At 40.8% G+C, this 14,792-nt stretch overlaps 1 protein-coding gene and 1 long non-coding RNA gene across 7 annotated transcripts in view; one reads left to right on the plus strand and one right to left on the minus strand.

Annotated features, from left to right (window-relative positions):
• Positions 1–8,628, plus strand: part of acsbg2 (acyl-CoA synthetase bubblegum family member 2) — a 56,638-nt gene extending 48,010 nt beyond the window's left edge. For all 6 annotated transcript variants that reach the window (XM_062028355.1, XM_062028353.1, XM_062028358.1 and 3 more), the window contains 4 exons: positions 2,066–2,283; positions 2,449–2,588; positions 3,960–4,203; positions 7,406–8,628. In XM_062028355.1, the coding sequence (XP_061884339.1) occupies positions 2,066–2,283; positions 2,449–2,588; positions 3,960–4,203; positions 7,406–7,524 (721 nt within the window). In that variant the 3' untranslated portion in view covers positions 7,525–8,628. The remainder of the gene's footprint in view (positions 1–2,065; positions 2,284–2,448; positions 2,589–3,959; positions 4,204–7,405) is intronic.
• LOC133635296 (uncharacterized) overlaps positions 1–11,770 on the minus strand; it is a 62,458-nt gene extending 50,688 nt beyond the window's left edge. Inside the window, exon 1 of the long non-coding RNA XR_009822042.1 lies at positions 11,501–11,770. This is a non-coding gene — a long non-coding RNA (uncharacterized LOC133635296). The remainder of the gene's footprint in view (positions 1–11,500) is intronic.
• Between the last annotated feature and the right edge of the window lie 3,022 nt (positions 11,771–14,792).

Raw genomic sequence — 14,792 nt, forward strand, 5'->3', positions numbered from 1 at the left:
CACTTAGTAACACATGTATGTATTTGATTAAAAAATATTATTTAATGACACATTTAATAATTACTTAAAGATGTATTTATTTAATTTTGTCCTTCATAAGTTTTATTATACTTCCGTTGTGTTTTCCCGTATTCCATGTGTTTTGGAAGTTGTAGCGTGTTTGCCCTGTAGACCTCCATACTTACTTGGCAGGTGAGAAACGAAAGGCACACCATGAACATTAGTCAACGAACTAATGTCGCAAGGAAGGCGACACTAGCAGATAAACACTCCTGATTAGTAATCAGAAGCAGATGAGTCCCCTACTCACTATTCAAGAGCAGGTGTGGGGAGACAGCACTCAGAACAGTGGAGGAAGTCGCTGCAAGACAAAACCAAACTAGGAAGTAGAACAAAAATGAGAGCACTAGACAAGGAATAAACACTAAACACGACAACTGTGAAATAATTTGATCAATAGGCATTCAAAGGGTTAAAATTTAAATTTAACAAATGTGTTTGTTGTTTAGGCTAAAGTTGATTGAGATATTTGAGCAAAAAAAAATATGAATCCAAAATGTTTTAATGTCCAGTTGAAAAATGAAGGAATTTAATGCCCTGTTTGGCTTTGGATATCGTACACCTGTGACATTGAAATGTTAACATTTTACTTGAAAAACCCTCTTAGGAACAACCATGTATAATTCAGTACCTCCAGGATTTCACAAGGTTGCGATCGCGCCAATTCACACAAATTAAACTAATCCCCGCCGATGATGCTTCCTCCGCACATTTTGTCCGATCAGTGTCCTTTTTGTTAATTACATTTCCCTCTGAGCGGCGCTCAAATGCACAAGTCAACAATCACAATAATCAAATCTAGTGTTTTGATTTTTTTGTGTAGACTTCGCAGGAACAACATGTAACAAGATATCAACTCTTCTCTTATTCCTCCCACAAGGCTTTGACCTACTTCCGTTTCCTGTCTATGGCGTGAAGCCTTCTGGAAGATGTAGTATATAAACCTTTACTCCCTAGTTTACATGTAATTATATATTCAGTTAACATTTATTTATCCAGGGTAAGACTATGAAGAACAGGTTTTCATTTGCAATGGCAGAATTTAAATTGCTAGAGATGTTGGTGTGATGATAATCTGTCATCGTCTCTCATTTACCAACAAAGATTAGTGCTTCAGATTGTTCTCAACAGTTCACAAATGCTTTTACGTGCGGGGATAAATGTTATAGAATATAAATGTTTAAAATGGACAAACACTTTTCGAGTGTAAAACATAAATGCAGACTGTCTGCAATTTGTCGATAAAAGAGCAAACAGCGGACAATAGGGAGACTTTGGTGTTTCTTTCTGTAATTATAATTATTATTTGTTGTATTTAATTGAAACAGTGATTTGACAATGAGCTTTGAGTACTAATTATAATTATAAATATTAGTTATATTTAATTGAAACATGTGAAACAGGGATTTAACAATGAGCTTTGAGTACATGATTGTATGCCATCCACTGTCTACTTTTAGGTTTGTGTGGTGTATAACCAGTAATACATCAGTACAGTATTTGTGTTCCAGTATTTCCCCACGTTTTCAGGTTAAGGTTACAAGAAACCAATCATCACTAACAAATTAACATCTCATGTCACAATACGAAGTGCCTGGTTTCGATCCTGCGCTCGGGATCTTTCTGTGTGGAGTTTGCATGTTCTCCCCGTGACTGTGTGGGTTCCCTCCGGTTACTCCAGCTTCCTCCCACCTCCAAAGACATGCACCTGGGGATAGGTTGATTGGCTACTGAGATAGGCTCCAGCACCACCGCGACCCCAAACGGGACAAGCGGTAGAAAATGGATGGATGTTGATTCAATGGTGCTAAAAAATTTAAGGCTCGAAACATTGCAACTTTCTGAAAAAGCGGGCATGAATTCAGGCATTTTAGGAGGCAACAATCACATAAAATGCCCACGGAATCCTGAAATGACTTGATTATAGAATAACACTAAGAATTATGGCCAAAAAAATCAGCCTTTTTCTCCTGAGGGTTAAATTTGGCCATGTTTTGTCACGCAGCTGTGGCAAGGAGCTCCCAGGCTGCAAGACAAAGCTACACAGCCCAGACGAGTACGGGAACGGCGAAATCTGCTTCTGGGGTCGCCACATCTTTATGGGTTACCTCAACATGCCTGACAAGACAGAGGAAGCTCTTGATGCGGAGGGCTGGCTGCACTCTGGCGACTTGGGAAAACGCGACCAAAATGGATTCTTATTCATCACTGGCAGAATTAAAGGTACGCTTGTAAAGCCTGGAAGAGCCAGTGGAGGGCAGCACTGGTCTTTTTTTTTTTTTTTACAGGATTTCATCATGAGAAGAACACTTAATTAAAATATATTTTGAGCCACTTAGGAACATGTGTATAAGAATTTTTACATCGAAAAATGTTTTTTGATTTTAGAGTTGATCATCACAGCAGGAGGAGAGAACATCCCTCCTGTCCCTATCGAGGATGCAGTGAAGGAAGCCTTGCCGCTGATAAGCAACGCTATGCTGATTGGAGACAAGAGGAAGTTTCTGTCCATGTTGATCACCATCAAGGTATGAACAAACTTTCCCTCTATATCTATATAAGCTTTGCAGCCTGGAAGTCGTCAAAGAGAACATCTTGTAGATAAGGTGTTTTGAAGAAAATAATTAGATCATCTCTGCCAAACTCAAAACTAACTTGCTTGTTTTGATTGCACACTGCCATCTGGTGGTAGATTGGTAACATTGCACAAACCCAACTTATCTGTTATCTAGAAAAAATACTAATTCTTGAAAAGAAAATAATATGCACCCTCAAATCCACTCTTTTACAAAATAAAGCTTCTGCTACTCACCGAGAGCAACGTTTTGTATACATAGCGCATGTGTGTTCTATAATGTGGTATATAAGCTGAATGACGGGCTCTGTGAGCTCATTCCTATCACGTCTTCCACACATACACAACACTAGAAGAAAACATTGGCTAAAGGGCAAACGCCGTAAACTCAAAAGACACAAGCTTTAGTAAAACGTGTAAAGGCCCAAATATCTGGAATGAACTTGACCGTCTAATCACACAATCTACTTCATTGAGAACATTTTAAAAACCTTTGAAACATGAATTATTGCTACATTATACCACACCATGAACCCTAAAGGATGAAACACAATACCAATCATACCAAACAGATGTATTATTGTTTGTTTATTGTAACATTAATAATTAATGAACATTTGTCATTGTAGTATTCATATTGAAAGACATACTTATTATTGGCTAAATTACAATGTGCAAGACTAGCACCTACCAGAAAATGAACTCAAGAGTACAAATTGAAACTAACAATGTGTGAAATGACTTAGGATGTAAGCATGTGAAAATGTTATTAATGTTGTACCTTATTATCTTACATGTACTGTATTGGGGCCCTTGCTTATAAAGCTATTACAGCTTCCTGGGAGTTTCCCTTTTACAAAGCACTTACAAATCATACAAAATTGTCATGTGTATGGACTTTTATAGCGTTTTGTAAATAAAGAGATGATGCTTCCTGATAATATTATATGGGATTAATATTAATATTGGCCAACACTCAAGGTACCAATATCGGTATCGTATCGGAAGTAAAAAAAAGTTGTATTGGCACACCCGAATAAATATTTCATTGTGTTGCAATTCATTCTTTGCCTCCAATTTTTCCTAATGACTTTGTATTTTTTGACAGTATGAAGTTTGAAATGGGTCTAAAGTGTTATTTATTATGGTCTTTAATAAAACTGAAATTTGACTGAACAGGTTGAAACCTGCAGAGACCCTGGGGACTCAGCACATTCACACTTACGGACAATTCAGTCTCCAATTAACTTGAAATTAGCCACGCTGTCCATGCTGACTTTTAATTCCAGGAAAATGTGATTAAAAGTCTTGATTTCCTCTGCAGTGTGAGGTGAATGCAGAAGCTGCCCCGCTGGACGAGCTCACCCCAGAGGTGGTGGAGATCTGCAAGAAACTGGGCAGCAAGGCCACGCGCGTCTCTGAGATCGCAGGTGGCCGTGATCGCGCCATCAATGCCGCCATCCAGGAGGGGATCAACCGCGTGAATGAGAAAGCGACCTCCAATGCTCAGCGCATCCAGAAGTGGCACATTCTGGAGAAAGACTTTTCCGTCACTGGAGGGGAACTGGGTGAGTAGACGAGACCTCAGTGGGAGTAAATATTAGGGATGCCACTTCCTCATGTCCGATACAGACACTGAAAAGTTGTTTATTGGCCGATACCATCACACACAGGTGTCCAAACCTTTTTCCACTAAAAATCAAAGGATGTTATGGCTAATTTAATAATATAAATACATTTTATTTTGGAATGAGACTCAGAATAACATACAAACGTGTGTGTTATTAGTAGGGTTGTTATGTGGTTAGTGTCTTGCATGGCAGCGTCCGCCATCAGTGTGTGAATGGGTGAATGTGACGTATAATGTAAAGCACTCTGGGTATCATTCCAGGTATAGTAAAGCATTATATAAATACAGACCCTTTACCAATATTAAAATGTTCAACTCGATAATGATACCCGGCAAAATGTTCAATGTGCCGATCGATCAGCTACGGATCAGTGTCGGACGATATTCTTGAAAAAGTATGTGACCGCCATTATTGCCTTTCAATACCAATTACAAACACCGATCACCTCTGGCTACTATCTATTCTTTTTAGTCCCCCGGCTGACAAGCTAGCAGGTAATTATGCATCTCCATACACAGTGTGGAACCGCTCCCCTAAACTAAAAATAATCACCTCCATTGCAGCAAATAAAACGCATTTCTCTCTTATTACTAGGGCTGGCTTTTTATTAATATCTCAATATTTTTAGGCCATGTCACGATACACAATATATATCTCGATATTTTTAGGCCATGTCACGATACACGATATATATCTCGATATTTTGCCTTAGCCTTGAATTAACTTTTGATGCATACAATGACAGCAGTATGATGATTCTATGTGTCTACATTAAAACATTCTTGTTCATACTTCATTAATATATGCTCATTTTAAACTTTCATGCAGAGAGGGAAATCACAACTAAGTCAATTGACCAAAACTGTATTTATTAAACCGTTATTAAGCAGTGGTACAAACATTCATGTCATTTCCAAAACAAAGTGCAAGATTGTCAGAGACATTTTAAAACAAGCTATTAGTGCAAGCTATTAGTGCACCTTTGTGCATGATGTCACTAAGATGACATATCAAAACAACACTAAATTAAAGTGCACTTTTTGTACAGAACACCACTACAATAGTTTAAAACAAATAAAGTGCACTTTTGTACATGTCACACAAGATATTTCAATAAGTGTGAAATAAAAATGAGCTGCATAATAGGAAATCAAATAGTGTTCGTCCTTCTATGTGGTAGGTTCCTGCGGACGTTATTTCCTTCTGTTGACTATTTTTTTCATACGGTGTTGATGTGGAAATGGTTGCTTGGGCATTTTGTTGGTGTGGCACCGGCAGAGATGTTGACATGCGGAGTTTCAAGCATTCTTCATTCTCTAGCAGGTGACTTTTCAAATGGTGCCACACATTAGCAGTAATGCTAATTTTTGTAGCAATGCTTTTACTTGACATATCACTGTTGTTCAACATATTCCCGCTTGAAGCCAAACCTCCGCCAGACGATGGACCCCCTGCTGTTTTTCTTGGGAATTAATTCTTCCTTCATTTGTTACCAGAATCGCACCTTCTTTCTCTCGTATTACCACTCGCACCGCACCGTTAGCACCACAGCTAATGTTACCCATGCTGCTACCTCTCTGCTCTGTGAGAGCGTGCAGTATGTGACGTATGCAAGAAGGTGCGTTTGTTTTATCGCTCTGTGAGAAGGAGAGACAGGAAAGTGTGAGAAGAGCCTGTAGTGTAATGCCCGCAGCTAAAAGCAACTGTGTGAGAACGTACACTCGAATATCACGATATAGTCACTTTCTATATCGCACAGAGACAAACCCGCGATATATCGAGTATATTCGATATATCGAGTATATTCGATATATCGCCCAGCCCTACTTAATATATTAAGTATCATTATCAAGTATTAGAATGAGGCTAAACTTTCTATACACTGAAAGCAGGGATGCTTATAGCTAAGCTAGCCACTAAGCTATTTAGAAGCAACAAAAGAAATACGTTTGTAAAGAAGTCTCGCCTAGGGATGTTCTGTTTAAGGTTTTATTCTGCCCATTCCACCATCCATGAGTAATATTTAAACTAGTTCCTTATTCCTTTTCATTGCATACAATTATCGTGTGGTGACACACCAACAGCTGCTATATTATCCTCTCCCTTGACAAATCTACTTATTAATTTCATGTTAATAACTGCGTACTTTACGCAGCAACACGGTTCCGTCTACACTTATTAAACTATACTAAGCACTTACTTATTGTGTTGTTTAAAGGCAGCTTAGCTTAGCTATTAATGCCACTCAGCCAGAACCCGTGCAGTTGTGCACCTTTTTCCCTTAAGCACATGGGAGAATATGGTCCTAAGGTAATAAAACTAATACCTCCTGATATGCCTTCTTATTCTCTGTGCATTAAAGGTGTTTAGAAGTAGAGTTATGATACATTGCACCCCCTACTGTACAGAGTTGTAATTTCATTCACAGACAGTCCCATTATAAAGTGTTTTTGAGCGAGGTAGTCCCAAATGAGTGGCCGCAACAAATCAATGTACCGTATTTTTCGGACTAAAAGTCGCAGTTTTTTTCATAGTTTGGCCGGGGGTGCGACTTATACTCAGGAGCGACTAATGTGTGAAATTATTAACACATTACCGTAAAATATCAAATAATATTATTTAGCTCATTCACGTAACAGACTAAACGTATAAGATTTAATCGGATTTAGCGATTAGGAGTGACAAGATTGTTTGGTAAACGTATATCATGTTCTATATTTGAATGACTCTTACCATAATATGTTACGTTAACATACCAGGCACGTTCTCAGTTGGTTATTTATGCGTCATATAATGTACACTTATTCAGCCTGTTCACTATTCTTTACTTATTTTAAATTGCCTTTCAAATGTCTATTCTTGGTGTTGGGTTTTATCAAATACATTTCCCCCAAAAAATGCGACTTATACTTCAGTGCGACTTATACATGTTTTTTTCCTTCTTTATTATGCATTTTCGGCTGGTGCGACTTATACTCCGAAAAATACGGTACAAAAATCACGGTAACAGCACAGGACGTAAACACATTGCTGATAGAGTTGAAGAAGGGGAAGTGTTTAAATAAGACGGCCGTGCTCCTACTTCTTTTCCAACATTGCGTAACTAATCAAGTTGTGCTTTGATTTAACACCATTGCAGGTCCCACCATGAAGCTGAAACGACCAGTGGTAGCCAAGCTGTACAAAGAGCAGATCGACAACTTTTACAAAGAAGTCTCATCTCCAACGACCCCTGACAACCTGCTGCCCCCCAAGTAGAGCTTGCACACACCTGTGCACGGTTCTCGCATTTATCATTCTTTTTTTATTGCCTTACTTTTGTTCGTGTTTGTTTGCTTGTTATGTCACAGTTTACATTTGTGAGGTTGGGAAAGAGCTTTAGATTTTTGAAGACACAAGTAAGCTAAACTATTTATAAATCACAGCAACTGTCAAAAAACGTATTATTATTGCACTGTAATACGTCAATCTAATATTGAATTCATAGAACGTTTGAAAATGGTTGTATATTTATTTCCAGTTTGGCCATAAATGAGCTTCATTTCAAGTGAAATGCAAGCGGTCTACTTCACTTCTGTTGCCTTAGCAGGCCAGGATTGACTGCAAATAGAACAAGAAGGATGTAAATAATTTTGTCATCCAAGCCATATATGTGAAGCTTTTTGGCTAATATCTCTGTGCTGGATGGCCTGTGTGCACACGAGCTACACCTGCTTTAATTCCAGTGTGCACTATTGCTGCATTACACTGCAATGTAAATATGTCTTTTTTTTTTGCTCACTTTAATGTACGAGCTATACAACTGTCGATTTGCAAATATATCAATCTGCCTTTGGCCTCTTTTTACCGTCGCCACACTTCATGCAACTTGATTTCAAAAGAAGACGTGTCCTACTTGAAATGTTGGAATCCAAAGAGTTGTAATGTGTAGATGAAGTCTGAACAGAGAATATGTCTGGCATTTGTAGCACTCTTGATTGTTTTGTGACGGTGGGTTTGACGGCGCTCAAACTAACTAAGTTCAGGGTCAATGTGGTGTAATTTATGATATATACGATAACAGTTTTTGTGTACATGAAGTGGGGTCACTTTTGAGCTTTTTCCTAGTATTCTGTGCCATCAGATTTCCAGATCCACCTCTCTAATGAAGGAATGTGCTATTAGTGTCATTCAACATATAGCATGAAGCCATCAGATTTCCAGTTCCACCTCTCTAATGAAGGAATGTGCTATTAGTGTCATTCAACATATAGCATGAAGCTGTGAAGTTGCCTGTAAACTGGACTCTATTAGCACTTGGTGCAAAATGCTGCGGACTAATGTCAATGATCAGATATGGAATAAAGGTTGAACACCCTCATAGCTTGTGCTCGTCTTATTTACACATTTGCACAGCAGCTGAGGCTTGTTGGGTAGGAAAAATAAATGGCACACGTTAGATTCAAGAAGGGAAAATACCATTTCTAATGAATATAATGTAAGAAGTGACAGTCATCTTACAAGATAGAATTAATATTGTAGTTGTCCGATTATTTGACCCTCCGTATGATCAAAAATCCCATAAGATTTGATCACTTGAATGCTTCAATAAATGACTTGCAAAAAGAAAAAGGATGCATCCTGTATTGTGCTTGGTGTTGCCAGATGACAACTTAAGAGGGTTTTTTGTAGAAATACTATTTGAAGTTTGATAGTAGCATCTGCTGCAGTAAACCATCACAATTATAATTATATTTACAAAACACAAACTGATGTGATCTATCGTCCTCTCCTTAACGTTTAATTCTGCTATCAAACACGACTAACATAGTAGAGAATAAACTTGATTGCATCACAGAAAGTTTCTCAAAACAAATCAAATGTACAAACAAACATTTTATAAAGTGATCGCTGCAGACACAAAGATGGTCTGATTGTATTCCACAAGATGATAAAAGTGATATTTTAAGAGCCATTTCCTTCGACCCCCTTACGTTTTTTCCTAACTTTATTACCTTTATGACCCATTTATTTCAGGACTATATGAAAGCTATTTCCTATCTATTTGTATGACCGGAACACCCAAGAACTGAACAGCAATATGGCATTTTCTGCTCCAACTCTACACTCACTCGTTTTAATGCTACGCTCAAGTTGCTTGTGAATTAAGCCGCTAAGAAGAAAAACGGATGTGACGTCATATGCAACCCAGCAATTGACAAGTGGTGGTCTCCCCTCCATGGCTATAAGTTGCAATTTACAATAACAGTTTAAATTTAAAAAAAAAAATCTGGATTTTACTCACCAGAACAGCAACAACATCATCCATTTTTAAAATAATTTTGTTCTTGAATACAGCTCCTTTGCGACTAGCAAATGTACGTCTGTGCGAAGCAGCTGTCTGTAGCCACGTGTACATGGACAACATTTATTTAATCTGATGATCATTCAGATTAGAATGTTCCTGTGTACATGGACCCTGAAAAGGATGATCTGAATATGACGTGCATTTTCATGTATCACACCTTAAATCGGAATACTTGACTTTGACATGCGCAGAACCTAACCTAAACGCATTATTTTTGCTAGGGAGCCATCTTTTGGACGAGTTTGCTCACTGCACGTGCTGAAGAAGCATTAGACTTCCTCTGTTAACAAACATGGCTTTGTGTTTTCCTGCTTGCCCGATGTAATCACTGTATTTATCATTTTTTTGCTTTGGTTCATTACTTTTGTTTTACCTCTCTTTAAATAGAGCTATTATGTGCTTTTTATGTTGTAATTATGTACGTGTTGCGGCATCTTTATGTTACGACATTCTGTGTATGTGTCTGAGGCTAGCAGTTAGCACTTGGAGTAGCTGCAATGTCGTGAATAAAACAGCTCGTTAAGACGACCACCGGTTCCCTTCTTTCATTGTTACATCGACATGTGACACCATACTTTTGTTTTTGCTCGTCTCGTTTTAAAGCAACAAACTCAACAACGGTATGCAACTTCTATACATGCTGAATGGGAGGAGACAGCAGCAAGACAATCGCTTAATTCCGAGACTATTACATTTAGTCCTCGCACCACCACCGAAGTATAGCTGACATCAAAGACATGCGTAATTAGGATAATTCTAACCCGTATTTTAGAAGATATGTTTTCATGTGCTACAATCCGAATGACTTTCGGCATAAACCACCCGTCTCGTTCGGAGTGAAAGTTTGATCCAAACGTGTGTGATCGGGTCAGAATATTCCGAATGGCGTGTTTACATGAGGCATTTTTATTACGGTGGGGCTTTTAAGCCGATTAAATGTGTCCATGTGCACATAGCTTGTGATTGACAGTTATGGACACCAATTATTGCATTGCGCTGTCAAAATCAAGGGCCCCTGGGCTTCAGCAAATGGTTCTGTGCGACGTCAAATAGACAATTTCTCTTAAATACCATAATTTTCAACTTTCCGTGCGATAATTTATCATTTTCTATCTGGCACCGCCTAAAGAGCCTTGAGTCCAAAAATCAAGACAATTTAAGAAATCCTTTTGATTTAATAAAAAACTACAGAGTATGTTAAGGAAATTCATACACATTTTAGAAATAAGAGCGTTTATAAAATTATTTTTCTATATTGACGTCAAAGTCCAAAAATCAAGACAATTTAAGAAACCCTTATGATTTAATAAAAAAAAACTACAGATTATGTTAAGGAAATTCATACACATTTTAGAAATAAGAGCGTTTATAAATCATTTTTCTATATTGACGTCAAAAGCACAGGGGTTAGTGTGTGTGCCTCACAATACGAAGGTCCTGGGTTCGATCCTGGGCTCGGGATCTTTCTGTGTGGAGTTTGCATGTTCTCCCCGTGACTGCGTGGGTTCCCTCCGGGTACTCCGGCTTCCTCCCACCTCCAAAGACATGCACCTGGGGATAGGTTGATTGGCAACACTAAATTGGCCCTAGTGTGTGAATGTTGTCTGTCTATCTGTGTTGGCCCTGCGATGAGCTGGCGACTTGTCCAGGGTGTACCCCGCCTTCCGCCCATGTGCAGCTGGGATAGGCTCCAGCACCCCCTGCGACCCCAAAAGGGACAAGCGGTAGAAAATGGATGGATGGAAGTCAAAACCAGGGCGCAGGAGACCGTGTGGCGTCTAATGAGCAATACCAAAACCCTTTTTGTTTGTTGTGTGCGGGTCGGGAAAGGTTATTTTTTATTTTTTCATTTTTTATGGATTAATATGATAAAAGGAACTTTTGTACCTGATATTTTCCACGATGACAATGCAGACGTCGAAGGCATTCCTGTCCTTGGACGGTAAAAACCAGTCAAGTCACCCACACATGATCGACCTCCATTATCTTCTTATCTTCTCCCTGGAAAAAAACAACTCCGAGCTGCTACCAACAGTGAGTCGGTGTTCATTTTGAGCTTTTAACTTCATGTTTGTTGTGCTAATTGGCATTTTCGTTGTTAGACACGTCGGTAAATTAGATTACACAACTAACTCCTCGCCGGCTGGGGTTTTGAACTTGTTTGGCGCCACTTCAGTACTTCCCATGATGCATTGTATTTTGGTCACGTGAGCGAGGGATCCGTAAAAGGCTGTGTGTCGCTACCGTCCTCACTGCTGCCACTCTGCGACGAAGATGAGTATTGCAACCATGCGTCTGCATTGATTGATTGATTGAGACTTTTATTAGTAGATTGCACAGTACAGTACATATTCCGTACAATTGACCACTAAATGGTAACACCCGAATAAGTTTTTCAACTTGTTTAAGGTGCACGTTAATCAATTCATGGTAAACGGGTTTGAAATGAACAGATTTATAAGAACAAAATGAACGGCCGCTGGACTAACACTATGAAAGTAACAACAACAATATAGACTCTTAATACTTGTTGACGAATATTGTACAACGTGGTTACCGTTTGCAGCCTCACAGTAAATATTCAAAACATAAAATGAAACATGACTAATGAGCATTTGGGCAACATTGATCAGAAAACAAGTTGAAATATATAACCGGCCATAATGACTACAATTTCACTAGCAAGTTCTCTTAATGTATTGTTTGCACCTGAAAATAAATCTGTCAGTCATTTCCCATAATATTAATTACTTTTTAATCTGTAGATAACTAACTGTACTTGAAACGCCATGCTCAATTCACCGACCCCTGTTGGTGTGATATCATACAGAACTGGAGCCCATTTCCCCGCATAGACAGTTTGAATAAAATCGTATAAGCTATTATTTTTTCAATCAATCAATCAATCAATTTTTATTTATATAGACCTAAATCGCAAGTGTCTCAAAGGGCTGCACAAGCCACAACGAACATCCTCGGTACAGAGCCCACATAAGGGCAAGGAAAAACTCACCCCAGTGGGACGTCGATGTGAATGACTATGAGAAACCTTGGAGAGGACCGCATATGTGGGTAACCCCTCCCCTCTAGGGGAGACCGAAAGCAATGGATCTCGAGCATAGGTGGATTAATGACCGGGCCTACCGGGCCCAGGCCCAGGGGGCCAGAGGCCCCAAGGGGCCAGGCCAACTTGGCCCGCGGCCGCGACCCAAGCAAAACTACTTTTGCAAAAATAATAATCTTAAGCCCCAAGGGGCCAGGCCAACTTGGCCCCGCGGCCATGATCCATAGAGGGTAAGAGGCCCCAAGGGGCCAGGTCAACTTGGCCCCGCGGCCGCGACCCACAGAGGGCCAGAGGCCCCAAGGGGCCAGGCCAACATGGCCCCGCGGCCATGATCCATAGACGGTCAGAGGCCCCAAGGGGCCAGGCCAACTTGGCCCCGCGGCCACGATCCATAGAGGGTCAGAGGCCCCAGGGGGACAGGTCAACTTGGCCCCGCGGCCACGATCCATAGACGGTCAGAGGCCCCAAGGGGCCAGGCCAACTTGGCCCCGCGGCCACGACCCACAGAAGGCCAGAGGCCCCAAAGGGCCAGGCCAACTTGGCCCCGCGGCCGCGAGCCACAGAAGGCCAGAGGCCCCAAGGGGCCAGGTCAACTTGGCCCCGCGGCCACGATCCATAGAGGGTAAGAGGCCCCAAGGGGCCAGGTCAACTTGGCCCCGCGGCCGCGACCCACAGAGGGCCTGAGGTCCTAAGGGGTCAGGCCAACTTGGCCCCGCGGCCATGATCCATAGAGGGCCAGAGGCCCCGAGGGGTCAGGCCAACTTGGCCCCGATCCATAGAGGGTCAGAGGCCCCAAGGGGCCAGGCCAACTTGGCCCCGCGGCCACGACCCACAGAGGCCCCAAGGGGCCAGGCAAAATTGGCCCCGCGGCCATGATCCACAGAGGGCCAGAGGCTCTCAATCATTATTATCAAAGCTAATTCTCAAATTGGATGGATCACACAACCTCACTCACATATTCATTATCAATTATTAAAGGTTGTTTCTGAATTTTGATCACAGAACTTAATGCAAATATTCTTGATTGATTGACAAAGCTCATTCTCAAATTTTGATTACACAACCTTACTCTGACAAATTATCATTATCAAAAAGCTCTATCTCGAATTTGGATCACAGAATCTCACTCAAGTATTCTTAGCTGTGCCCCTCCCCCATCAAGTCTTTCATAAACCGGTCTGTTCTTTTAGAATCTCCTCATTTGGTATTTTGAACTCGTGAGAGACTGCTCAAAATTTGGTTTCCTTTCCCTCAGTTCAGACTCAGAGATAATTTGAAATCATTCAACAAGAAGTTTAACGCGCGCACACACACACACACACACACTTGAGTTGAGCATTACTTGGAAATTCTTATATTTTCCATTTTGCTGTTATTATCAGCATCTTCCCATTTTGTCCTTTTCTTTCGAGAAAGTTTACAGTCTGACATTTGTCACTGCTGTCAGTTAATAACTTTTTGGTCTTTGACCCATTTTGTCATTTTCTCGATTCGATCGTCACTGACCACTCTCTCCTGTCTGGCAGACATCGTTGCTGCCATCATAGCTAGCAAGCTGCCTGCAGCGGGTCATCCCTATGTTCCCCGTCCCTATGTTACCCGGGTCCTATGTTCCCCTCTACCGGGGAACTAAGGACCCTTTTTAAAAAAAAGGGTTCTATGTTCCCCGCTGCGGGGAACGTACAACACTTTTTCCAGAAAAGGGTTCTATGTTCCCCGCTGCTTCCAATGCGCGACTAAGTAAGACGCACGCAGACACGCATGACAGAGACGCGTTTAAGTTGTCGAAGGAAGGAAGTTCGCGTTTGAGTTGCTCTATCTGCTGCCGCACGCCCTGTGACAGGTTAGGTTTAGGGATGGTTTTGGTCAGGGCACAATTTCGCCAAAAAAGTGCTCCACAACGCCCTGTGACAGGTTAGGTTTAGGGATAGTTTTGGTCAGGGCACAATTTCGCCAAAAAAAAGTGCTCCACAACGCCCTGTGACAGGTTAGGTTTAGGGATGGTTTTGGTCAGGGCACAATTTCGCCAGATACAATGCAGGGAACATAGGACCCTTTTTTAGAAAAAGGGTCCTAAGTTCCCCGGTCGCATACAAAGACCCAGGAACAACCGGG

Source organism: Entelurus aequoreus, linkage group LG19, assembly GCF_033978785.1.
Source record: "Entelurus aequoreus isolate RoL-2023_Sb linkage group LG19, RoL_Eaeq_v1.1, whole genome shotgun sequence".
NCBI lineage: Eukaryota > Metazoa > Chordata > Actinopteri > Syngnathiformes > Syngnathidae > Entelurus > Entelurus aequoreus.